The 26500-nt window shown below is 44.3% G+C and overlaps 2 protein-coding genes across 3 annotated transcripts in view; one reads left to right on the forward strand and one right to left on the reverse strand.

The window, feature by feature from the left end:
- ERP44 (endoplasmic reticulum protein 44) overlaps window positions 1–8219 on the forward strand; it is a 64215-nt gene extending 55996 nt beyond the window's left edge. For both annotated transcript variants that reach the window (XM_037140801.2, XM_037140802.2), the window contains 2 exons: window positions 5759–5861; window positions 7642–8219. In XM_037140801.2, coding sequence (XP_036996696.1) covers window positions 5759–5861; window positions 7642–7743 — 205 coding nt within the window. In that variant the 3' untranslated portion in view covers window positions 7744–8219. The remainder of the gene's footprint in view (window positions 1–5758; window positions 5862–7641) is intronic.
- Window positions 8220–16502: 8283 nt separating this feature from the next.
- Window positions 16503–26500, reverse strand: part of STX17 (syntaxin 17) — a 57860-nt gene continuing 47862 nt past the window's right edge. Inside the window, exons 7-8 of the mRNA XM_037140796.2 lie at window positions 22286–22372; window positions 16503–21529 (exon numbers count right to left, since the gene is read on the reverse strand). Of these exons, the coding sequence (XP_036996691.2) occupies window positions 21290–21529; window positions 22286–22372 (327 nt within the window). The 3' untranslated portion in view covers window positions 16503–21289. The remainder of the gene's footprint in view (window positions 21530–22285; window positions 22373–26500) is intronic.

Genomic DNA, 26500 nt, shown 5'->3' on the forward strand with positions numbered 1-26500 from the left:
GATCCCAAAGTAATTAGATTTAGAGTACATAAGGGTACATTTAGATTGAGTACATAAAAAGCACTGTAAGGATGAATGTGAAAAATGTTTGAAGAGACAGTACTTTCTAGTACCTGAAACTAAATCACAGATCTATGAATCATTTGCTTTTTTAATAGTTTTGCACTGATTGATTTCTTGCCATATATAAAGGAATTGATTCTAGCCCTGGCTGGTGTGGCTGGAATGGATTGAGTGCCCACCCGCCTTCGAATCGAAGGGTCGCTGATTCAATTCCTGGTCAGGGCACAGGCCTGGGTTGCAGGCCACATCCCCAGTAGGGGGCAAGTGAGAGGCAACCACACACTGATGCTTCTCTCCTTCCCCTCTCTAAAAATAAATAAAATATTTAATAAATAAAGGAATAGGTTCTAGGCAGAGATAGGAAAAGAATAGAGAGCGGTTTCAGAACCTGTGAGCACCTGGGGACAGGTCTGGGACATGCGCTGTAGCCCCGAGAGAAGAAATGACAGGGTGTGGTGAAAACTGCTGACGGGCTTTGAAGGGAAACTTACCTTCTAAAAAACTGGCCAGCCAACCCCCTGCCACCTCTGCCTTACCAAGGAGTTCCTAGAGAGCTGCCCTGCCTGCCCCAGAGTCCCCTTGAGAGGGGGGGAAAGCAAGCAGGACAGGCTTCAGCTTACTCCCTGGAAAATGTGATAGGCCCCTCTGATGCCAGTGAGTCCCCCAGTTTGGGGCTTTAAGTAATTCATTGCGAATCATTAAATCACTGAGAATTATGATCATAATTTTTTTACCTACACAGTTTGGAAAGGTTGGCAGCCACTGATCGGCTGCATGAGTGGCAGGGTGAGAGTGGGGTGGTTACCGGGAGGAGATGAGAGAGGCGGTGCGAAATGAGGACCGGGGGCCGGTGTCTCACTAATTCAGCAACTCGGCCATCTGCCATGACAAGTTAGCCCGCCTCCTTGAGTTTGGAGGGAGCAAACCAGGAAATGGGTGGAATATTGAAAAACTGGGAGGGAGATGAAGCAAACATTTTTTAAAAGATTTATTTACTTATTTTTAGAGAGAGGAGAAGAGAAGGAGAGAGGTGGAGAGAAATATCAATGTATGGTTGCCTCTGGTGCATCCCCTGATGGGAACTGGCCTGCAATCCAGGCATGTGCCCTGACTGGGAATTGAACCGCAGTTCTTTAGTTCGCAGGCCCCCCGCACTCAGTCCACTGAGCTACACTAGCCAGGGCGGAAGAAAAACATTTTAATGAGATCGCCATTAAGGTCTGTTTGAACTCTGAGAATCTGGTTTTGTTCATCATTATCTCCAGTGGTCCCTCTTTTTTACCCAAATGAGGCTTTCCTTCAGTGGGGGAAAAATTGATATATTGAGAAAGCTTCTTAAAAGGCAAATTTTATTAGTTTTTATTGTCTCTTGCTATACCAACTGCTTTGTGACAGCATTAGATAAATGTTTTGATTACTTGTAGTTTAATCTGCTTATTATAAGTGTTTAACTACTTTCAGTGTATACATCTGCACCTCTGTAACATATCCAAATACTTACCGGCTGCCCATTTGCTCTGTTGTGCCCCACTGCTCCGACTCATCTCAGTGGTCTTGATTTTCTCAATGCCTTTCTTCTCAGCTACTGGGCCATACAGTGGCCTGAGTCATTAAGCACCGTTTTTATTCTCAAGGACATAAACATACAACTGACATTGAGTGTCTGCTCATAAGTACTGTATGTTTCACAAATCATACCAGTGTATTTCACCGTATGTGGTCCTTCCAGCAAAACACACCTTGACACAGCCAGGCACTGTCCCCGCCCTACTTTACCACTTATATGTGGACTCAGTTAATACAAAGCTTATAAATAGGTATTGTTTCCAATTTTACAATAAAGAAGTTAAGCTCCAAGAGGTCAGTACAGGCAGTGTGACTTGGTGTTCAAGTGCTCAGCCCTAGGTTCAGACTGCTTAGATCTGAATCCTGTTCTGTTACCTGGTAGTTACATCGCTCGGGGTGATTTCTTACCATCCCCATGCCTCAGTTTCCTTATCTGTAAAGTAGGAACAATAGTGTCTTGTTCCTACTTCATAGGGTCATCGTAACCTGACCATTAAATAAATGTGTGTCTATAGCTCCTAGGACAGTGTCTGATATGTGGTAGGTGCGATGATGAGGCTGCTGTGGTTACGTGCAGTCATGTATCTGGCTTCAAATAGAAGTCTGTATAGAAACAGTACAAGTTAAATAATGTAGATGTTCTCATTTTACATATTAGAAAGCTGATATGCTCAAAGAGGTTAAGTAATTTAAATGGCCAAAACTGTTTCTTACAGTGTAAAACATTAAATAAATTTATACCACATTACTGTATAAGTTCCGTTAAAAGTAGTTTACAACATTAGGAAATTGAATCCAGAAATATGTAATAAAAGAATAACATATCACAATGAAGTGGGTTTTATCCCAGGCATGCAAGGCTGGTTCAGCGTTCAAAAACCAATCAATGTAATTCAGCATATTAATGAATAAGCAAGAAAAGCAACTGATGATGTTCTTTGAAGATAATTCTGAAAGTTAAACTACCAAAGTATAGGTTAAAAATCACCCATAAATCCACAAACCAGAAAGCTACATACTGGAAAATAATTTGGCAGTTTCTGAAAAAGTTAAACTTATATACCTCGCATATAACCCAATGTTTTTCCTGGAGAAATAAACCGCTTTCACACATAAACCTGCGCATAAGTGTTTCTAATAGCATTGTTCAAAATTACCAAAATCTTGAAAGAACCCAGCTATTCTTCAGTGGGCGTATGGATAAACTAATTGTAAACTAATTGTATATATACACTCAGTAGGATATTCTTCAGCAATAAATAAAGGAACAAACATTTTTATACATGCAGTAAAATGGATGAATCTGAAATGCAGGATGCTAAGTAAAAGAGGCCATTCTCATGATTACATACTGTATGAGTCCACGTACGGGACTTTCTGGGAAAGGCAAACTGTGGGAACCGAGAGCAGATCAGTGTTTGGCAGGAGTCGGGGGGCGGGGGAGTGGAGAGTCTGACCGAAAAAGGGTTGGAGGGGTTGTTCTGTGGCCTGTTTCTGGGGGTGGTGACAGGATGCTTATATGCATATGTGAAAGGTCAGAACTGTAAGCCTAAAAAGTTTGTTAAATGATACATTAAACTTAACATTTGTGCATTTACTGTGTGGAAATTTTGCATTGCCTAAAAATAAAGATTGTAAACTAACAAAGTGTCGGGAGGATGGGAAACACCTACCTGTTCTAATGAGATAAATGTACCCTAAAGTGGTACCCTAAAGTGTGAAAATATAATTGGACTTATTAGAGCCAGGGTCCATTTATTTTCCTTTTCAGCAGATAACCGTGTTGTCTGTTTTCTTGACAATTTATTGTTGCTTCACGGGTTGTTACTTACTAACAATGGTTAGTTTCAGGCTGCGAGCTAGGTAAGAGCTCTTTTGTAATCTTTCTCCACATCAGTTCAGAAACCTATCTCCCTCGAGTTTGCCTCTTGCTCACAATTCTTTCTTTCTTCTCATCTATTCACAGGCGGGGGAGGGGGCGGGGATCAAATTACTGAAAAATGTGTTCTGAGTGTTTCTATGAATTTGTTACATTTAAGATTTAATTGTAAATCATTTCTTGACTAGCAGCAGCAGATCACACTGCATTGGTTGTGGTCACCTCTGGACCTTATAAAGCAACAAACTAACGGGTGCTTTAACATCTTACACGTGGTGGACCATTTGCAATCTTGGAACCGAATGGTTACATTTTAGTGTTTTACTGTGGTGACAGTCGATGATGTCAGATTAAATTTAAATTGATCTCCTCACAGTGTCCATCTCTGGTGCATGTGCAATCTCTTCAGCACCAGAGAACCTTTCAGGGGTGTTCTGTCAATACGGCTGGCTACCTGACAGTCATTTGTATTTGTAAACTGTGCATTTGGCACCTGCTGTTCGCTGTTGCATCGGAGCTGGTGGGGAGCCAGGAGGGGTGCACAACGAAGTGATTGGTTGGTACAGCTCAGCGGGAGTTATCGAAGGGAAGAAACAGCAGAAACGGCGCTTGCAGAACCCCAGGAAAGGATACAAAGAGAAACTGCTAATGTTAAACCAGCCAGCTATTCTTTGCTCCAAAAAATGATTTTAAAACTCAGTCAATTCTACTGAAGGAATTAAAGTGTTTATTGACCCTCATTATAATTCTCGTAACAGATTTGAAAATAAAGGATTTCTATTGAAATATATATAGTGAATTTCTAAAATACTACAATCTCAGCAAAAGACAATTCCTATGAGCAGAAATATAAATTAAACCAATGGAAAAATACAGGTGTCTTTTACTTATCAAATTAGCAAAGCAAATTTTAATAATAAAAAAAGGACAAAGGTACTGTCATGATTTCAAAGAATAAACAAGCAGACAAGTAGCAGCAAAAACTAACTAATGTTTTATAGATACAGTTTGTCTGCACTTTGTAATGTGAGCTATACACACGTTAGGAAAGATGAATGAAAACAAGTAATGATACTCGAACCTGCCTGCTCCAGTTCCGGGGGGTACGTGGCGACTCAGGGTGCAAGGTGGGACCCTGCCCCGGACACAATCTTCTTCCATCCCGGGTGTACTCTCACGCGTCCACACTCACACCGGGACAGCGTAGACACACCCATTCTCCTCACCTGCACACACTGGCTCCAGCCCGGTCTTCCAGTGCGTGCGCATGTGCATGCTTGCGTGTGTCCGTTCCCTTAGCTTTTAATGGTCTGTTTTGCTACAATGCATTCTCTGAACTGCAAATTTTCCTACATACTCTGATTAGTAATTAGTGGAGAGCTGTCAGTATACAGTGAGTTGTGCTGGTTCATGTTATTTTCTTCAGAATGGTTTGAAGCCATCAAAGAAAGCTTTTTCACCATTAAGGAGCATGCCTCAGTGGTATATGAAGACATCAAAAAAACGAAACAAAACAAGAAGCCAGTTTCATGGCCTTGAGACGTGCTTTTGCTTTTCATAATGTTAAGCTATCCTGTGAAGCTGCCCCTGTGGTTAAAGAAGTTGTGATGAAATTTCCCCTTGTTTAAGAAAAAAGAAAAAGAAAATGCTACACCCTCTCTCCCCCCGCCTTAGATGATCTGATAAAACTGGCTCTACTAACCATGAATGTTCTCAAGGCCCTGCCTCTCAAAAGACTTGTGCTAAGCTCCAGGTTAAGGCCACATACATCCTGTGGTTGACACAGGCTCAAATGCTGGTGGAGGCTAAGCAGTGCTACTGTTTTTGTTCTAGGATTTTTTGCAGGACTCTGGTTATAAAGCTGCATAGTTTAAAGTGCTTAATATTATTTTTCCCTTGGACCCTGTTTTGCAGAAAGTGTTTTTAGGAATGTTAATTTAAGGAAAATATATAAATGCCCAACAAGAAGGGATGGTTAATAAGAGTTAGGGTAGCACCTTGGTAGACTCTCATTCGCCTGTGAAAACAACAAACATAGAAAAACTTCTGTGCAGTGCGTGCAGGAATCAGAACACAAATCTGAGCACCTAGATAAGTCAAACGTATAGAAATGTCAACAGACGTCTGGCCTGTAAGAGTCATGGTAGGGCGGTGGGATTATTCACATAAAAAATTAAGTGAAGCTGGTAAACTAGAGGTAAGTTCATTTTAGCCATTTTAAGCTAAATTTTTATTTGACTTTGGTTTTAGAATTCCTGGAAAACTCAAGCAGTTCGTGTCTGACTTACACTCTGGGAAACTTCACCGAGAGTTCCACCACGGCCCTGACCCAACCGACACAGCCCCAGGACAGGTGGGACTTGTTCTTCAGTGGGAGCTTTCCTTTCTTCCAGCAGACTCTGGATAATACACAAACCATGTTCCTTTTAAAGTAATTTTTGAAATTTTAGATCTTCCATATAGTTGCAAGAATGTTACAACATAGTGTTTTGGTCTGAGCATGCCTGCTGAGGAACGTGTCTGTAAGAGAGTTAAAGCTGGCTTCAGTCAAACGGAGGTAGGGCCGGCCCTCAGTGAGATCAGTGGGTCCTGTTGGTTGTTCGCGCGTCCCCTGAGGCTGGGAGACTCACCCCACTGTGAAGAAAGCAATAGCTTGGTTTTCTGACTAAACTGTCCTAACAGCTCTCACCAGTACAGTATTCATAATGCTCAAAATTTAAGGTTTACCGCAGCTTTTCCATTTAAGATTTAGAATGCTTGACATTTTGTGTTTAATATGTATTTTTTCTTTTTTTTTAACCTGAGGATTTTCCTATTTCTATGTTCATGCTTTGTTAAATACCCTAAATTTGCATTTTGATTCATTATCAGTTTCTCTCTCCCACTATACCAAGTGGGAAGATATACCAAACTCTATTTCACATGCCTAGAACTTCAATCCAAAGAACCTCCACATATAAAATAAAAATAAAGACTAAGTTAATTTTTTTTTACTTTGAGTCAAATTAAGTTGAGAGTCAAGAGTTCCCCTTTGGAATCTGATGACATGCTTTTTCCTTGAAATCTGAGGTCAGGTTTTTCTTTGATAATTAAGCAACTATAGAAGCAGCAAATTGTTGGTAACGACCCAGAGGTGATCCTTTCCATCAGAAGACTAGGACTGCTCAGTATTTGATAGATAAGGAAAGTGTAGTCTGTCGTTACTGTGTTATCCTGGTTTGTTTTCGGCTTACACACAAGGTAGTCGAACTCCTTGCATTTTATTAATCTTTGTGTACTAGTGGCACCAAGTATTGCAATAATGTTTGTTTAATAGTAATATAATTTCAGCAAAATTAAACCAAACATATATTTCAACAACAAACTAAAAATGTCTTGGGGAAGACGAGGGGAGCACGGCCACGTTGTGTGGGAAGGCTGTAGGCGCCCTGCTTACTGTTGCCGTGGGGAAGCCGTGTTGGGTGTAGGGCGAAGTGCGTGTGCCGTGTGCCTACCTTGATTTCAGCGGACATTAAAACAGTGGCACCAGGTTTACTGCTGAAGAGCTTACAGTGTGGAGAGAAAGGGTAGACTACACTGCCTTTCCTTAGAAATTCTTAGAAGTCTGTCTTATGTCCCCTGTGTATTTGTGTCTGCACGTGGAATAATGCAGAAATTAACTCCTCGCGGCGTTGGAGTGCTTGTTTTCCTCCTTGTGTCAATTTAGTTGTGATTATTTCTGGCATCCAAGTAAGTGTAATTCTAGCTACAGAATAGGTGCCTTTAATTCTCTTAGCAGTCATTTGGAGTAGAGGGAAGGGCTTAAATCAACATACTGAGGACTCAGGACTTAGTAGTTGGCTGCCTCTAAAGAATATTCTAGGAGAGCGCCCAGGGGTCAGGTATTTTGTTTCCTTCCACTGCATCCCAGGAACTGCCAACAGATCCATAGTTCACGGCCCTGCGGCGGCCCTGCACTGGGAGGTCGGAGTACAGGCACAGGGAATGGGGACAGCAGGATTCCAAACGGGACCCTTGTCTCGCTCAGCACACAGCACCTGTAGAGCAGCTGCCATTCATCTCACACTCTTAGTGAAGCCTTAGAACGCCGCAAAATATATCGTTATAAAAACGTTCTGTTCTCTCTCTTGTAGGAAGTCCAGGATGTAGCAAGCAGTCCCCCTGAGAGCTCCTTCCAGAAACTGGCCCCCAGCGAGTATAGGTACACTCTACTGAGAGACCGCGACGAGCTTTAAACACTTGAAAACAATGTGAAGGCCTTTCTGACAGCAGCATCAACTTACATGGTGGAAATAGTAAACCTATATTTTCATAACTCTATGTGTATTTTTATTTTGAATAAACTGAAAGAAGTTTTGGGTTTTAAATTTTTTTCCTCCCCCGACTCAGAATGCAGTGTCACTTAAAATAGTCTCTTTTTAAAAATCTTTTAGGGTTCAAAAACAAAAACAAAAATCAGAGGCCTGTGTGCTTTAAATCTGTCCCGTGAAAGTTTCAGAAGTCCAGTGAGCGGAGGCATTGCGGAAGCACCGTGACGTGCACAACCAGGTTAGGGGGCGGGGCCTAGGGGCGCTTTCTGTGTGCGCTGTGTTCTTCTTTCCTCTTTACGTACGATCGTTTCTGTCGGTATTTTCCTTATCACATTTCTCAAAGCTAAGGGGGTACATACTCTGGATTCTTGGGAGGGGAATAAATTAAGACGTTCACCCTGTGTACTGTGTTTTACTGATTGGTTGGATATTGCTTATGAAAACTCCATAGGGGGGTATTTTAGATGCTTCGTGTGGAACTTGAATGTACTATGAAGAGGAGGAGAGCCACAAGCCAGGACATTGGGCAGGAATTCTCCTTATGAATTAAGAAATTGAAAGGTGTTATCGAATTTCTGTGTGTGTGTCTAACAAAGCGGCATATGGATGGTATTTAAAACTCTGAATTATACCTGAAACTCGGAAAGGAAAATGCTAGTGGAGCAGGTCACCAGTACTGAACTGTATGACTTCTAAGGCTCCTCCTATCTTGGCACTTTTTCCAAAGAGAAGAACCTGCACACGAATTGTACTTCAGTCATCCTGACCTCCTCCTGTCTTGTGGGCGTTCTAGTTCTGTAGATCAGAGACAGTGGGCGCAGACTTTTGTCCGTTGTGAAACTGTCAGAGGACCCTGCCCCCCTCCATTCTCCGAGGTCCCGGGCCTGCGTGTCCGGTCCTGGGGGTGCCTGGGCCAGGCCTCAGTGCTGCCAGGGAACAAACCAGAGGGAGAGGACCCTCCGCTTCATATCAGGAAGCCCCGTGCCAGAGGACGGACAGGCTCAAAACCGGCTTTCCTCTGGGCCTGGGTCGGTGCTATAGGCCAAGAGTTGTTTTATATTTGGAATTTAAGTCAATCCCAGTTTGGGGAAAGATTATTTTTAAGCTTAAGAGGCTGACATGTGCCATTATATGTAGTATGTAATATATGTTAACATCTTTCGATTCTTTCAAAATAAAGTAAATATTTATAATGGATACTTAATGATTGTTATTTTTAAAAATCAGCCTAGAAATCTTAGTTATGCATGATTTATCCATCACTTCATTCAGAATAATAAGTGTTATTAATAAGGCGATAAGGGCATGTTTAGTATCTTTTACCCGATTAACCAGAAAAGCAGGACAGAGTTTCCTAAAGGTTGGACCTTCATTGCTTTTCATCAATAACTTTGAAATCAGAGATGTAGCCTTCAGCTCAGAGCGTGAGTAAAATCTGCAGCGGTCAGAACGAAAATTCACAAGCACTCACCAAGCTAGCATACACAACCGTAAGTAGCCCGTGCAATTAACTTGTGTTTTTGTAATCCTATAATTGTCTTTTAAAACTAACAAGACAACACTCAGGTGTCAGGTTGCAGAGCGCCTGGTCTCCACTGGCTGACGGAGTGGCCGTTCAGAGAGTGAGTGGACTTACAGCTGCATCATGTAGCACACCTGCCTATCAGGACTTCATGCCACGACCACAGTCTCCTCTAGACCGAAGCCACCAAGGACAAGGACACTGAACTTTGTGTCCCTGTGTCCAGTACCTAGCATTTCTAGACACTTGGTCACCATCACAACGTTTACCGAGTGAATGGGATGCAAAATGGCCTTCGGTCACTTCCGTGTCCCTGGGGACTTGGCACCCATCAGGGCTTTGTAACAATTTTCTAAAAATTCATTTACAACCTTAAGTGTAAAACAGCAAAATGCATCACAGAAAATAAGTTCCTGTGGAGTGTGGCGAGTGGGGAGGGGAGGGAAGTGAGCCGCTTCTGAGGGCCTTGTACACCAAGCTGAAGGGTTTGTGCTGTGCCTTCCAGGCAGGGGAGATCCACCAACAGATTTTAAGCAGGGAACTCTGTTCCTATTTTTAAGAATACTATGGCAGCGGGTCTGGGTATAAGATGAGCCCAGCAGAGGAGAAGTAACGGCCAAAACTAAGAGACAGCAGAGGTGGAGAGGGACAGATACAAGAGATGGAAAGATACAGATTTTATAGGGATTTGTCACCAGCCGGGTGTGCGAAGACTTCCAGAAGTCTAGAACTCACAATGTGGACTTCTTCCCCCCTGAACCATGAATCTGGGAGTATTGCAGGTGGAAGTCTTTGGTCGTCCGCCTTGGGCCGCAGGCTCCTTCCTCACTGTGAAGACAGGGATGAAAGACTAGACTGCAGCACCCCGTGGAGTGCAAACCCAAAGCGGGAGCAGGCCCTTTGCTGGTTTTTCAGAACTCGTTCCAGTAGTGAGGGGATCATAAAAGGATGAGAACTTTTCGTAGATGGAATTCTGAACATTTGGAGATCAGGCATCTCTCTAAAGTATCTCAGCTCTCTGGTGAAGTTGTCAAAAGTCAGATGCAAAAGAAGGGAAAGCGCATGACAGGCCAGCAACAGGAAAGTGAAATATATATATATATAACTGCTTGAAATGTTAAAGCTCAGCATCAACTTAAACTTGGAGAAAATGCTAAAGTTGCCAAGAAAGCATAAAAAAAAAAGGATAAAGGAGTGTAATAGATTAACAATTAAGAAAAGCAAAATAACCAGTTTTTTTCCCCCTGACGAGGAGACATAGTGTGATCAAAAATAAAGTGACGAAACCATGAAGACGAGAAGTGAAGAAAAATCTTGCCGCCTTCGATAGTTCCAGGGCTCTTGGGCGGAAATGTCAGTGTTCCAGAGAGCTGCTGGGGGTTACAAGTGCTTTTTCTGTTACGAACTGTTGGGAGTTTTTGAGAAATCACGGAGGGTGTAAGGCAACAAGACTGTATATGGACAAACTATTTCAGTTTTCAAAATAATTATAGTAAAAGGTTTTACCTATTTTTCTAACAAAATCTCATGAACCAAATTTAAATGTTAATACTCTATACTTAGGGAAAAGATTTAAATGGTGTAAAGAACAAAACAAAAATCAGTTTTTAAGCCCGATACTTAAAGATGCTGAGGACAGTGTGCTGTTCCAGGACTTGAAAGTGTTTTGTGCTGATTGTAACTGTCTGTGTGTTCATTAAAACAGTTTGGGTAGCACCTCTGCTCGGCAACTGTTTCTTTTTCTTTTTAGCTGTGTTTGAATTTTTGTATGTACTCCTAAGTAATAAAACTATATTTATAAAAATATTTCTATATTTGAGACTTTACTAATTCAATTTGTCATAAATAAATATCACGCGGTCAACATTTTACTCTGGGTACAGATAAACCGGAGTCACAAGCTTTTCCAGTTGGAAGTGTTTAGATGATTTGACCGAGTCAGAATGGGAAGCTGTACGAACCCGTGTGCGGATCTCTCGAACCCGGCCTTCGGTGGAGGTGCCAGAGCTCCCTTTTGCAGCACTTCCTGGGGAGGCCGGCCTGCCCCTGGGCAACTGGGTTTCCAGTCACTAGGAGGGCAACAGGGCAGCCCACGAGTTGCTCCCTAAAGTGCCCTTTCCCTCTCTTCTCCTGTAACCTGCCTAGTCAACACCTCCTATCCATCCTCAGTGCCTGGGACAGTGACCACCCCTGTGGCCCACAGCCCTTTGTTTTTCGAATACCCAGGAGAATACAAAGTTGGAAGTACATGTATCCCTCTTCCTTATCTCCGTGTGGATGCCCCGAAAGCAGAACTCTGTATTTGTATTCTCAGCAGCCTCCTATGTTTATTGAGTACTATAAGTGATCAATAAATCTGATGAAAAAAATTACATAAGATATAAACGAATGAGTAAAGACAAGAAAGCATCACCGTAATGGAACGCACTCTGCTGGCGCATCTGTGAATCCCAACTACCTGCTGTCTAGTCACCTTTCATCCTAAAATGGCTACGGGGTCCTGAGTTTTAGTTTAGATTAAAATCTCACACTATGAGAACGGCACTCAAGTGGGCAACATGAGAGTCCTGCAGTGCTGGAAAGCCCTGCGGACACTACATTTTCTGTGAGGCAGACCTGACCCCTGGCTTAGTCGCTCAGCCGTGGGGAATGACAGACCCTAGTGAGTTGACAAAATACGATGGACGGCTTGTAAAACATTTACCATCCGGCAAGCACCAGTGACCTGCTGCCAGGCTGAGGATGAAGGAGCGAACCAGAGACTGCCCCTGCCATCACAGGGCTCAAAGTCGAGTGAAGGAGCAAAAGAGCCGGGCAGAAAGGTGACTCGAAAAGCCCACCGCTCTGCTGTGAGTTACGCGGGGACACGGAGGGGTGGGCACGGCCTTGGCAGTCAGGTGAGCCTTCCTACGGGAAGTGGTCCTGGCTAGGAGTGGAAAGGGCCAGCTCTGTTTCCTTAAACACACCAGGCTCCTTCTCCCCTCCCAGGAGACTGTGGTCATAGAAGCGGTCATTAGTCACCCTGGGTCAGTACTGTTACAGCAACGTGTCGTTGGGTATCTCTGCCCAACGGGGCCTGTCGACTCGGGGCCTCCCAGGGCAAAGATCCCACCCAGGCTCACCTATCAGTGCGGTTCCTCACGTGTTTTACTCACTGGGGTGGGTGCCAAGGAGGAGGCTGTGTGCACACTCCCGTGTCAGCTCACCCAGGTGGGGTCACATTGGGCTGCAGGCTTGGCGCCCTAACCACTGCCCAGAGGGGCATGGGGTGGGGGGGGAGGGCATCCGGGCTGCGCACTGTGCAGGAAGGAGAATCGATTCCACTCACTAGTTCTTCAAGATTCTCAGTTATCCATGTCTTCATAATGAGCGTGGCTTTCTGATTAAAAAAAATTTTTTTTTAATAGGAGAAGGGAGGGAGAAAGAGAGGCAGAGAAACATCAATGTGTGGTTGCCACTCACATGCCCCCTCAGTGGGGACCTGGTTCCCAACCCAAGCATGTGCCCTGACTGGGAATTGAACCAGCAACCCTTTGGTTCATAGGCTGGCCCTCAACCACTGAGCCACACCAGCCAGGGTGGCTTTATGACTTGAAACATTAGTAGTTCGTTTCAGAAATTTTCTAGGCTTAGAAGGTGGATTCCCTGGTCTGTGGCTTCTGGCCCCAACTTCACCCTTTAGACTTTTGCCCAAGCTCAGTGTTCTGGCACCTTGCTGTTTCCTGGTTCCTTAGAGATGACCAATGGGACTCAACGATCACAGCTACACGTTCCCGCTAACCCCGGAGTGCTTTAATCCGAGCCTACAAATAAAAAGTCCTTTAAAGCCTGGGTCCTTTTATAACTTCACACTTATTGTCACTGCCCTCACCACTAGGGTGACAATATAATTTTTTCATCCAGGCCAGGCCATTTAAGAGTGAGAGGGAGCACTGGTAATAACATCACCAGGACAACAGATATAAACCAGAACTTTACCAAACCGTGATAGATGAGCTTCCTGCTCCTAACCAGATGTTACACATTTTCATGTTTGAATATTATTCTTAAAAGAAATGAGAAAGATCTATTTTCTACCAGGCATCTGTCATCATTACCAAACCTTAATAACTGCACCTTTTTAAAAAGTCACTTTAAGAATTCTTGACATTTTTTTAAATCTAGTCTCTACTCAGTTTTGGTGTCAGTCTGACACTCTTCTTGTAGGTACATGGTCCGATAATAACAGTAGCAACTAATATTTACACAGTTACTATAAACCAGCCTCCATTCTAGGCACCTAACATGTATTAATTCTTTTAATCACCTTGACCCTGTAAGACAGGCAAGGCGGCCATGGGGGCGCGGTGCAAGGGAAGGCTGAGGAAGCCCTGAGTTGTTGACCCCAGTCCCAGCCCAGATAAGAGGCAGCAACTGTATGAACAATAAAAGCTGGAGAAGAAAGAAAGGGAACTAATGCATGGAAAATGAGTAAGTGCCGAACACTGAGAAGCTACTTACTGGAATTAGTTCACAAACCTGAGTGTTAGAGGCCTCGGTTCAAATCCTGCCAATTGCCTCTCTCTGCAGCTCTGCCTTTGTCCAGTTCCAATCTCTGCTTTCCCAACAGGAGCAATTTAATTCCTGCTGCTACTGTTTCAATGCTGTACTCAGGCTATAAATGCCTCTAGGATCCTTACTGTCCTGACCACCCCCATCGTACAGAACAGGCGGTAAACCGTTTCCCACACCATCATTTACTTCTTCAATGACTCAGTTCCTCTACCCTCTCTCTTCCAAGTCATGCCTTCTAACTGGAGAAAGAGAAATATCTTTACCTCCGAATTCTGAAATTTGCAATGCATGACTTCCGTGTCCTAAAGACGTTCTCCTGATTTCTTCTGCTGTATCCTTTACGCTTATGTTAATATACAAAAGTGAGTACCTAGCAAAGGCTTGATATGTCTTAGAAAGCCTCTCCCCATTTGAGTGCATAGCCCTGAAAGACCGTAGAACGCGCACACTGTGACCTCACCTGGGAGTCACAGCAGGAGCGTAGTTGCTTCCCCTCTTCTCGTCACTGCACTTCACACCGAGAAATACTCCAAGAGGCAGATGACGTGGTCCCCGCCACAGCCCAGCTGAGGAAATCACACCCCCACAGATGAAAGGAGTGTGCACAAAGGAAGCTGGGAAACACTGCGATGGTCGACAGCTAGTCACGCACAGATGGGAGACTGGACCATGAAGGCCTTGGACACGGAGGTCACTTCCATGATTATTTTCCCAGTGGGTTTGCAAGAAATATTTACAGAACACATAGCAGGACAGGAAGAGAGCAGTCATTACATATGAAACAGGATTTCATGGCAGACAGACAAGAAAGCGCAAGTCATTTCTCACGTGTGGGAAAGGAAGGCAAATACGCCAAGTATACCTACAATCCAGGTACGTGTGAGGTTACTACTAACTTCCCTGGCAATGAAAGCATAGGAAGAATTCAAGAGGGTAATAACAGTTTTATAACAAATGCAATACATTAGCTCCTTTAACCAAAGAATTAAATTAAAAAGCATATACAACCACCCTAGTCTGCAATCCCATCTGACCGGGCTGCATCACTCACGCTCACGTCCCGGATTTTTCTCTAATCACACTATCATCTTTCATGCTTTGAACTCACTGGACACGTAACCCCTCTGCCTCCTGACAGCCTGCACCCCCGTCTTCAGCCAGGCCTGGTCTTCGCTGGGGTACTGCCCAAGCGCCACCTGCCACAAAGCCTTGCCCTGCTTCTCCAGGCAGAGCTAGTCACTCTATCCTGTGTGCTCTCGTATTACTTTGTTCTCTCCTCTTTTAGGGCACTTACCAGGTTTGATTGTGACTGACTTGCTTCAGGCATCTGAATTCATGAGGCTGAATTGCTTACAAGGGTGGATTCTATGGGTCTGATATTTTCCTATGCGTGGCCCTGGCATCCAATACACACAAAAAGCATTCAGTTGCGTGTCGTAGAATGAGTGCATTTATTGCATGTCTCCTTACAAGCACTGCTCAGCAGCAAAGCAAACGCATTCAGTAAGCTTCACAGAGTTTATAGGAACTCTCACCGTTGGGCCTTTTCCTGTGCTGACCCTCACTAACACCAAGGGTTTAACAATAAAATGGAAAATGTCTTTAGAGGTTCAATTAATGGAACCCAGGTAAACATCTTCTTAGTCATTAGCTTTAGTACAGAAAATCTCAAGTACTTGAGAAACGTATGAATAACAGGTGCACTTGACTGTTTCTGTCACATACGTACCCGTCTGGTTTCTCACAGGGGCTGGACAACGGCCGGTCCAAGGCTGGGCATCTATGTGGCTGCAGAGCCGTCCGTGCTTGGCTGTCAGATGCACAGATGACAGGACCGACGTTGTTCTGGAAGCTCAGAAACTGGATGTAATTTCTTTTGTGGGGAACAAAAGGTTCCTCTTCCTTAGGAAACAACGTTTAGGCTTGTTTATGGGCTCAAACAAATCTCAGCTGGCTTTCTTTTGTGAAACGTACCATTACAAAAGTTATTTTAGTCCGGGAAAATGTAAACATAGCATGTTACCAGTCTGTACCTTTACTCCAGAGAATCACACTTTTACCACCTTAAAATCCTTCCCGTGGAATGTCTGGTTTTCAGTGGCATTACCAGATGCGGAGTAGCGAGTCTCAGAGATAAAGCTGGGGCCAGAATTTGGAAGGCTGCAAATGCCAACCTGAGGGACTTGAACTTTGTCAGGTATTCAGTGGAAGCCGCTGAAAAGATTTCAGGGGCAAAGTGAAAGCCAGACCTGGTTCTCATTCTTGTGGTAGTGATGAGGAATGGCTGAAAGCTGGGGAAAATGAGGGAGGGGCCCAAGGCTGAGTCTTTTCCTAGCGTGATGGATGGCAGCCAACATTCAGAGTAGAATTGATGGGACCCAGTGAGAGGCGGGTGGCTTCTGAAATTGGTGGCTGGGGAATCTCCAGCCAGAATGGGAGCAGGCAGCCACCCCGAGAAAACGCTTACTACAGGAGACCGAGCCCAGACCGGAACTCTGATCCCCGGTCCCCCCTCCAACCCCCCCTCTGCAGCAGCCACTGCCTGATCCGAGTGGGGACACTGGCCTGAAGGGCACCAGCCCCCGCAGGCAACTGGACAGACGGGGTGCCACGAAAGCTCAGTTTACTCACACTGAAGATGTTTTTTTCTTAGACTGTGGTTTTAATTCCAGCTTTTGTGCTAACCAGCTTTGAACTGGGCCAAATCGTCTGCCTTGGACATCTTTTACACTCTTCTCCCCATTTATTTTTGTTACTGTTGGGCAGACGCACTTCTCGTGTCCCAGGCCTTTGTGGGCACACGCAGTGGTGGACCCCACTTCTCTGAGGGCAGTGATGTACGATGGCAACGTCAGGGTCATTTACCATTGATTGTGTACTACACCCCAGAAGTTTCCCTGTAAAATGATGTCGAATTAATGAATATAAACGGTGAGAACCACCTGTTAGAAACCAAGTAAAGTTTTAATGAAAGCACAGACAGAGCCTGAGCTGCTCACATTGGGGTAGGCTAGCAGGGAAGCCCCCTGCCTCTCCGCAGGCCTGCGACGACTTAACGGTCATTGTCCGACATTCGTAAGCACCCGAGAGCCACAGTCACATTGCACTTTATTACAGACAAGAAAACGCTCCATTTCACAGGAGGACCTTCCCCCGGCTTCTCCTCATCCTTCCTCTCAAAGATTTCACATGGCAGCAGTGAAAGGCGAAGGGGAAAGACCTATTTTAAAAAGTATGCCGTGGTTTGGTTTCTGTACCTTCACTGGAGAAAAATGCTGCACGTTATACATACATTTCTCAGATTTCCTCAACCTCTCGTGACTGCTGTGACCAGTACTCAGGTCTGACCTGTGTGCAAACTACTCACAGCACTTATGGGCGGGCAGACTGACCCCAGAGGAAGGGTTTGGACTCGCAGTGGTCCCCCCTCCAGCACAGCTTCGCTGCAGTCTACACGCTCTTGCTCCAGCAACTCCAGCCAGCACAGCCGGCCTCTGGGCCCCCTTAGTCAGTGGCTGGGGCAGAGGTGGGTAGGAGAGCCAAGCCAGCAGAATAGGAGCAAAGCTGAGGAAGGGAGAGAGGAGAGGTCACAAGGACCAGGGAGCACAGTCTGGGACCAGAAAACACTGAGATAGCCTTCTGTAACCGATCTGCACAATGTCTTTGGAGGCAATTCTAAAAGAAAATTTTCAAAGCATTCTAATACTAGCATCGCCACAGTGAGAGCACAGATTCCTAAGAGCACCATTTTAAAGCATAACGATCATTTGATTCTGTAAGTTATGGTAGATTTGTCTTAATAACTTTAATTTTTAATTAGATATAAAAATCATTGCTTAAGTGATGTTTATAGCCCAGAACATAAGGAAATCTGTAGGATGTGTGTGTGGACTAGAAACACTTTTAATTTTATGGTCTAGGGATGAAACTCAGCACCGCATACTTCTGCCTTGGCCAATGTTAAATACTTTGGGGCTGCTCTGAGGAAAAAACATTTTATTTAAGTGCAAATGAATGGCACATGTAACTTCAAAGTAATCCTGGCTTACAGAATATATGGGTGTTTGGATGGAGCAGAATAAAGGGCCCACTTCAATTTCACATACAGAAGTGGCACAGTAAGAAGCAAATAGTTTTTGTAGTTCAATAGACCTAGTTAACCTCCTAGCTTCACCCATTTGTACTTGAACAAACCTCTGCAAATTATTGAACTTCTCGGAGACTCAGTTTCCCTACCTGTTAATGCCTAGGGAAGGGCCTGGCAAACAGAAGCTATTCGATGACCAGCAGTTCCCCTGTAGCAGTGGTGGGGTTTCTTTTCCCCCAAACTAAGGGTCTCGCCCTACTGACAGATTATGAAATCACTTGAGTAGGTTGCAACAAGCGTTATTGCACAAACTAAAATGACAAAAACATCAGAATGCACCGCACTTAATGGTAAGAGTTGTCCCACTGACTGTACACATGCTGAGTTCGATATAAGGGCATTGTTTACCGTGGGGGGCAGGGTTACAATAAAAAGTTTCAGTCTCCGCCCTACAGATTATTACATCAAAAATGCCTTCAGGAGCATTGCCCTTATCCAAGGGCAATGCCTCTCTAAATTTGCCTCTATCAATAAGCCTCTCTAAATTTGAAGAACTTAAGCAAAGTGTTCCTTATGTTTTAACTTGTTGGAGTAAAACTAAGACCTGAATAACAGATGAATTTGCTCTGATACTGTTGGGCATTAAATTCCATTTTGTGATCAGTTTCTGTGTTATAATAACTGATACACACTATAGTTTATAGGTATATCATTCATAGTTGATTAAACGCTTCTAGATGTTTCTACCAAAAGTTGGCTATTAGGATCTATTATGGGAAGATTAGATACCATTTCAAAATCATTTAAAATAAGACTTTGTGAAAGGCTTGTGACTCGCCCAGTCTTGAAGGCTGCCAGGGCAACCTCCGAACCCCAGTGAGCAGTAACCTTCCGGGCCTTTATGGGCACGTACAGGGGTGTCTCACACTCGGTAAAAATGAGCTGCAGCTGCAGCCTCCTCTCTCCTGCAGGTCACGACGCACAACCAGCCTGACAGTGTAACGAGTCCCTGGCTGTGTTAGGACCCTGGGCGAAAAGCGTAGGCAATTTGGGGCCGGGAGAATGGGAATGATGTGCAGTGATGCGGACTGGGCAACGCTGACGGGAAGAAAACTGGAGGTCACAGCCTGCAGTGCCACAGCTGAATCTTGGTGTAGCCATGTCTTACATTTAAAACCGTAGCCGGCCAGGCCAGATCGACCATTACTGGAATCACCTGTGGGACTGAAGTTTGAGACTCTTGTTTTAAATACACACCCGCATGATTCTAATCCCCACTCTGGTTGGAACACCCTGTGTGAAAGGGACAGCACGGACCATTAAGTAAAAAAAGGTAGAGTTCAAAAGTAATCATGCTGACCTTACAGGTATCAGTCAATATCCAATACCGGATCAGAATCTGACACTCACTCAGAGCACTTCCTTCTTGGTCTTACATAAAAGACACATGTCAGCAGGTAGCAATACAGTACTGGAAATTTTCTAGTTACCGCATTTTGCTGTGCATAATGTGTATCTTTTTGCCCAAATTTTTGAGGGAAAAATAAGGATGCACATTATACATGGGTGTAATGATTACATACCATGGGCATAATAATGGGTATAACAATCCCACGTATAATGCACACAAAACGTGAGTGTGTTATGCATGGCAAAATATGGTATTTAAGGACGAGAACTGGTGAGAGTCAAAAAGTATGAAGGAGAAAGGTCTCTCTGGATTAGAAATGAAAATACAGTAGCCATCAATAACAGTTAGGAAGAGGAAGCTCAGCTAGAGAGAAATCACAAAGCATCTGGCTGCCCAACGACCGGCGCCCGAGCAGAGAAAGGGCCCGGCGTGCGCGGCGCTGGCCCCCACTCCCCAGCCCTCACAGTTGAGTGGAGTAAGGCAAAAGGTGGTTCTTTCCTATCTCGGGGTTGGGGGTGTAGGATGAGGCTGCCTGTAATCTTAAATTCTCTCTTTCTAACTTTAAAACCTCTTTGCCATTTGATACAGACACTGGGTTGGGCTGGGCCATGCTCGCTCTCAATGTCAAGTGTTGGGATTAGCACCGCAGATCCACCGGCGGGGACTGAGTGTTGGCCCCAGGCTCGGTCCATCATCGCCCTGAATGTGAGGAAAGGGAGACATGAGTGCCATCCTTAGGAAGAAATGGCAGCTGGGGAAAGTGAAGGAAGGCTTAGGAGAGAGCAAAGCCTGTGGTAAAGGATGGTGGTGAGGGAGGTGAGGTAGAAGGCTAGCGCTTAGCTTTGCTGGGGTCAGAGACGCCCTGTGTGGCAGGTACAGCAGCCTCTTGAACTTGGGGGATGTCCCAAGAAACGATCTGGCATATTTCCTGCCTGCTTAGTTTTTAGCTCAAACTCTAACAATGTTGGCTATTTGGAGATCTCTCTTTTTCTCCATCCCTCTCTTACCTAGAAATTATAGGGAAGGATGAGAAACAATAAAAAAAAAGGCAAGCTATGAAAAAAGCCCTCATTATACATAGGTAGAATTCACCCTATAAGTGAAAGAACTTTGGAAAGTACGAGGGAAGGAGGGCAGAGGGCACTAGGTCTTTCGGGTGAAGAGACAAGCCAGCAGAGCCAGCTGAGTGACTGGCTAATACCACTGTCCCCTACGCTTGAGCTTCTGTCTTTAATGAGAGGCGGAGGGCAGAGTTCAGAGAAGGAGCCAGGGTCACAGATGAAAATATTGGATAGAGAAGTTGGCCTTGCTTTGCATTTTCTTTTACTATTAGTTTCCTTCAGCAGAAAATGTGGTTGGACCAAGCTGTGTCAGGGTTCACCAAACGGCCTCTGCCGTGCGCTTCACCCTCACCCCTGCCAGGCCTGATTTCTTCATTTGATAAGAAAGGCTCATCGACTCCCATTCTTTTCTTTGCTGATGGGCCTACATAATCTCCTACATTCGGGAGATAAAAAGCATATTTGTAATATGCTTAGCCGCAGGGTCTCCAAATCAGGGGTATGGAAGAGACTACTCTTCCGCGACCCAATGCGTCCATGCACTGCATGTGCTCATCAAAGTTACGGGTTTGGTTTTCACATTTCCGGGCAGAAAATCTGCTCCCTAGCAGTCTTTATACTTTACCTGACAAGCATTATCCACCCTCGGCCCAGACTCGTCCACTCCATTAACATCCCGGCAAACAAAAAAATAGAGCCATTTATCACAGTTCAACGCTGCTTGAGCATCTACAGCCACTATCTCGACATAACCAGGTTCCAAACACCAATGTCCCACAGCAGCCAAGGCCCATCAGGATAGACATGTTGGCGCCAGTACGACTGAAGTTTGGTCTTTAACTGCACTTTTTGTCAGTTTGGCTGGGAAGATTTGGACAGCTGGAAGTGAGCTTCTCCATCATTTTCTGTTTCCTTCTTTGTATCAATTTTCCACCTGTGAAGCCCAACACTCCACCACCAAGTGCAGCTGCAACCCCCAACATTTTGATGCCTGCAAGGAGGCCAATCGGACCCCCCACCACTCCTCCGATGAGTGCACCTGCCACAGGCAGAGCTGCCAGCTTGTATTTTGCAGCCTGTAAAAAAAAAATTCAATTTAGAAATTGAGTTGAGAATATCTGCCTGTGGTGATGTGCATTTTCCTCTCATTACTCCTGGCAATGCCTCTTTAACTCTTGGTACATAATTAACCTTCGACACTGCACTGGGGGAAGGAGGCCGAGAACGTGTTCCACAGGTACTACCACCATTGCTCCAGATCGCAGAATTTCGAGCAATGCGCTGCAAAGAGTGGACTGCTACAGATTGATTTTGCTTGCAAAAAAAAACCCCAAAACCCCAAAACCAAGTAACTACCTAGCTGGCTTATTTAAACAGTTTCAGCAGTCACAGATGCCCCCAAAGCTTTTATGCTGCAGGCAGATTATTCCATGCTCTGTACCTGGGGTTAAAAGCAATAATCTATGGGAAAAAGAGGGGCCCACCGTCCACATGCTGTCATGTCCTTAGATTCTCACCCCTACTGGACCCAGGCAAGCCTCTCCGCTCCTCCCCCTTGAGCCTCTGCAGATGCGCCCACCTAGCACCAAATGCCTTATTAGTGGGGCTGCCGTTTACTCCCTCTTTGAAAAACTGTCTCCCCTAACAGAATGAATCTGGGAGTAGAATATTACTACAGCCATTGATTTCTTGCACTACCTATGTGTCATTTTTTCCTTATTTCCTTAATTGCTGGTTCCCTTAAGATTAAAGAGAGCAGATCAATTGGGTTAATACTACAAATTCCTGGGAGCCAGAGGAACATTGATTTGTCAGCAGGAGCAGAGTCTTACCTTCCCCAAGTTTTTGGTTCCCTCCTCAACATTCACAGCGGCAGTGTTGACATGGTCTTCAATGCTGTCAATCTTCTCCTGCTGAGACTGGATGCAAAGGAATTATGAGGGGGCATTCCTGCTGGGGCGCAGCGGAGGGCCAGTACACACTATTTTAATTCCTGTAATCAGGGCCCTGGGTACTGCAGCCTCGCCGTCTTAATAGCGGTTCATTAATAGCATCTGATAAACCATGTCAAAAAGACAAATTCACTTGTACGAGAAAAAGAGAGTGCCTTAATTATTAGGTAATAAAAGGGTGGCACCTCTACAGAAAAAAAGCATCTCGCACTAAAATTCATTCAGACATACAAACATTCTCCAAATGAATCTGTTTTCCAGGAGAAAAGAAATCCAAATAAGCATTTACATGGCATATGGGTTTGATGAGAAAAAAAGAAACCAACAAAGCCTTTTTTATCTCCCTAACTTATCTCTTTGAAAGTTCAGTTTAAAACAGGCACATTTGACTTGGGAGTAAAACACCCCTGATCTAATAAATACAAATTATTATGTTTTAGAAATAAGAATACAACATGGTTTGATCCACCATGCAATCTATCAATACTCTTCATATGCAATAAGAATGAGTTTACCGTCCTGTGTTCTACCCTTATACAACTTAATATGTTTTCAAATCATGCCAAATTAATACGTTTCCGATCAAATATATTAAGAGCCTTCTGACACAACCGAAACTGGGACTCATGCGCCCCCTGGGTAGCAGGAGTGTTCGCGTGTGGAGTGTGGTGTTGCCTCCATGTGTGAAGTCCGCTACGTCTCTGACAAGCGGTTACTGGGCCTCTGCTCACATACCTCCGGGGATGGGACTCATCACCTGCCACAAGAACACATTCCCATCTTTAAATCAGTTTCATTTACACACACGCACCCATTTTAAGGGCACAGTATGAGTTCTGACTAAGGTACAAGCTCATGTTAACCACCACCACATCAATATACTGACTATTCAGGTTTTTTAATTCACAGAAAGAGAATAATCCCTCTTTGATCCCAGCTAAATGCCAACTTCTACAACGACTGTGAAATAAAGAATTCTACTTTAACCCTGAAGTATTTCACTGCCTTATGTAACTGACTTCTTCGCTTATACTGAGGCAGATATAAACTCTAATTCTAATCACTTCATCCAAGAACGTGAAACACAAACAGAGCTCATTTCCACTCCCCAGGTGCTTCTTATCGGCGCTATGGACGTTCCTTCCTTTTTCATACAAGTACGTGCTTGCTCGCTGTCAGGCCTTTCATGGGGCCCCTTCGTTCTCACACCCTCCGCCACCATCTATCAAAATTCCTGCCACCGTCCCTGAAGAAGCCCTTTCACAGGTTCCCTTCTAACATCTCGGTCAGAGACAAATTCAACAGTGATTCTCACACCTGAGTGTGCACCGGAACCACCTGGACGACTTGTCAAAATAGATTGCTGGGCCCCACCCCCAGAATTTCCGACTTAGTAGGGCTTGGGGTGAGGCCGGGGAATTTACGTTTAAAAAATTTATTGATTGGTTTTTTAGAGAGAGAAAGAGAAACATCAATTTATTGTTCCGTCTTTATTTATGCACTCATTAGTGGATTCTTGTATATGCCCTGCCCAGGATAGAACCCACAATCTTGGCGTATCGGGTGATGCTCTAACCCACTGAGCTACCCGGTCGGGGCTGAGATTTTGTGTTTCTAAAGAGTTCCTAGGGGAAGTGGATGCTGCACAGTGAGTCCATGATGCTCACACTTTAAAAACCACTAATGTATGTAGATGACAGGATTAACAGCACAAACTTTGGTCAGGTGTCCTGTGTTCAAATCCTACAGTGTCTGTGGACAAATGACTCATGATCTCCAGGTGTCAGTACTCTCATTTCTCAGGTGAGGATAATGATATTTTTACTTCATGGAGTTGAACTGAGGATAAATAAGGTGGAATCTATAGAGTATACCAGGAAAAACAGAGAAAGTCATCCTGATCTTCCCAAGAAAGCTTAACTCCCATCTTTCTTTTCTATCAAAAAATATATTAAACTTTTTCCTATGATGCTTGAAAATTCCAAAGCACAAAAACATTAGCTCTCTCCTAGCCTTCATTCATTCAGTCTTTATTTCCCTCAGACAATAAAACTTCTTTAATGTTAGCTTTTCCCCCCTTCAACCCACAGAAGCATAAGTGCCAGCACTTGTCTGTATTCCTGACACCCTATTCTCATTTCTGTTTGGGACATCCCCAACACTTCCATTCTGGCTTCAAAGTCTATGCAAGAAATCACAGGTATAAAATGCTATTATCAACCTTCATATCTAATGAATTGAGGGGTAAAGGGAGAATAGCCAATGGCCCCCTCTGTCTCAGCCCCAAAAGAACTCCATCGCGGGGGTGGAGCCACCAGGATTGCCACTATTGCTCACACCCAAAGTGTCTCGAGACCTCAGCGAAATATCTTTTCATGCTCCTTCCTACATGGTTGGATACCGAAGCTCTATGATTTTTTTTTATATAGTAAAAAGTCTATTTAAATATTTTTACACAAAAATACTTTGGGATAATTGGATAAAGAACCACAGACAAAACACAGCCTGAGATTCCTGAAGGTGAGAACTGTGATGCTCACCACCACTGCAAGTGCCTGACCGAAGGAGGCCTGCCCCACCTGGGGGCAGCCCACACCTGTGAGCACCGCTGCCCGATGTGGGGAAGCTCGGTCAAGTGTGGGCAGGGAATGGGGCAGAGGGCGACCAGCCCCCCGCCGGGGGTCGAGTCACCTCTCGGCTGTGCCTTCTTCTCCTGTTTGGCTTACTTGGGATCCCACACTTCGCCCATTTCTTCAAATTCTGCTTCTGGGGTAAGGAGGACTCAATGATAACAATTTGAGTTTGGCAGCTTGGTGCCAGAGTTGTGAATTAACTGTCCACAGAATGACCAACGAGACTCCATTCAGAGCCAAATCTGGTCACCACTCGTCCACTGTGTCCTTGGCTCTTCATGTTGGGCCAGACCACACATAACACGGTCTTATTTCAGGACAGGAAACCGAGCCCCTAGCAGCAGTAGGGGCTCAGAAGCCTCCTCAACTCTGCCACTACCCCCCAACTTGTACTTCTTATTTGGTTATTTTGCTTTCATCTTCCTGAACTGCCCACATGTGACAATCTTCAGACTCTCTTCCTGACGTTATATACTTTGGCAGTTCACATCTGTCCTCAGCTTCCCTTTAATAATGAATTAAATCACTTATGATGGTGACTGTGGTGTTTCTCAAACTGGAATAATGCATAGCCTTTTCCCTTTCTAAAGGAAAAAACATTTTTCAAGACTAAGAATATGTCTATGGATTTCATTCTAAGAAACACTGAATTAGGTCCCATACCTACCTCCAAAAAATAATAAATAACTGAATCATACTTAGCTGGGAAGAAGACATGACTAATTAAGTTAGTATTTGTCAAGAAGAATGCAATTTGCATACTTGAGGTCAAACTTCAAAACTGATGAAGAATTGTTTTTGCGTTGAATGCTGTTTTGGACAGTTACGGGGCTGGCATCTTCTACATTGAGTAATAGTAACACAGTCAACAAATCCACTCCTCAACCCATTCACATCAGTAAAAATGCTCTCCCTAGTCTTGCTGTACAGTTTTATTTATGTGCTTGAAAAGGTAGAGGTTTCTGCCCTGGCTAGGTGGCTTGGTTAGTTGGAGCATTGTCCTGCACACCAAAAGGCCACGGGTTCGATCCCTGGTCAAGGCACATACCTGGGTTGCAGATTTGACCCCTAGTCAGGGTGTGTATGAGAGACAACTGATCGATGTTTCTCTCTCACATCAGTACTTCTCTCTTGCTCTCCCAAACCAGTAATTGTATCCTCAGGTGAGGATTAAAAAAAAGAGTCCTTAGAATACCATTAAAAAATGAAAAGACTATAGGTGGCTTTAAGAAGCGAGTGCCAAAACTCCAGGTATTTCTCTTCATTACTGACTCTAAATTTCACCCAGCTTTCAAGGACAGCTCTATCTTAGGTCTTGACCAATCCAGATAACACTGAGCTATCCTGGTTCTGAACCCCAAAGGTACGCAATCTCTACCCCGAATCACATGCAATCGCACATACACAGAAAAGCCGAGAAACAAACACCCCAGTGCTATGATACACAGGCAGAATACAGGAT

This window comes from Artibeus jamaicensis, unplaced genomic scaffold (assembly GCF_021234435.1).
Source record: "Artibeus jamaicensis isolate MK-2021 breed Jamaican fruit bat unplaced genomic scaffold, CSHL_Jam_final scaffold_1964, whole genome shotgun sequence".
Classification (NCBI taxonomy): Eukaryota; Metazoa; Chordata; class Mammalia; order Chiroptera; family Phyllostomidae; genus Artibeus; species Artibeus jamaicensis.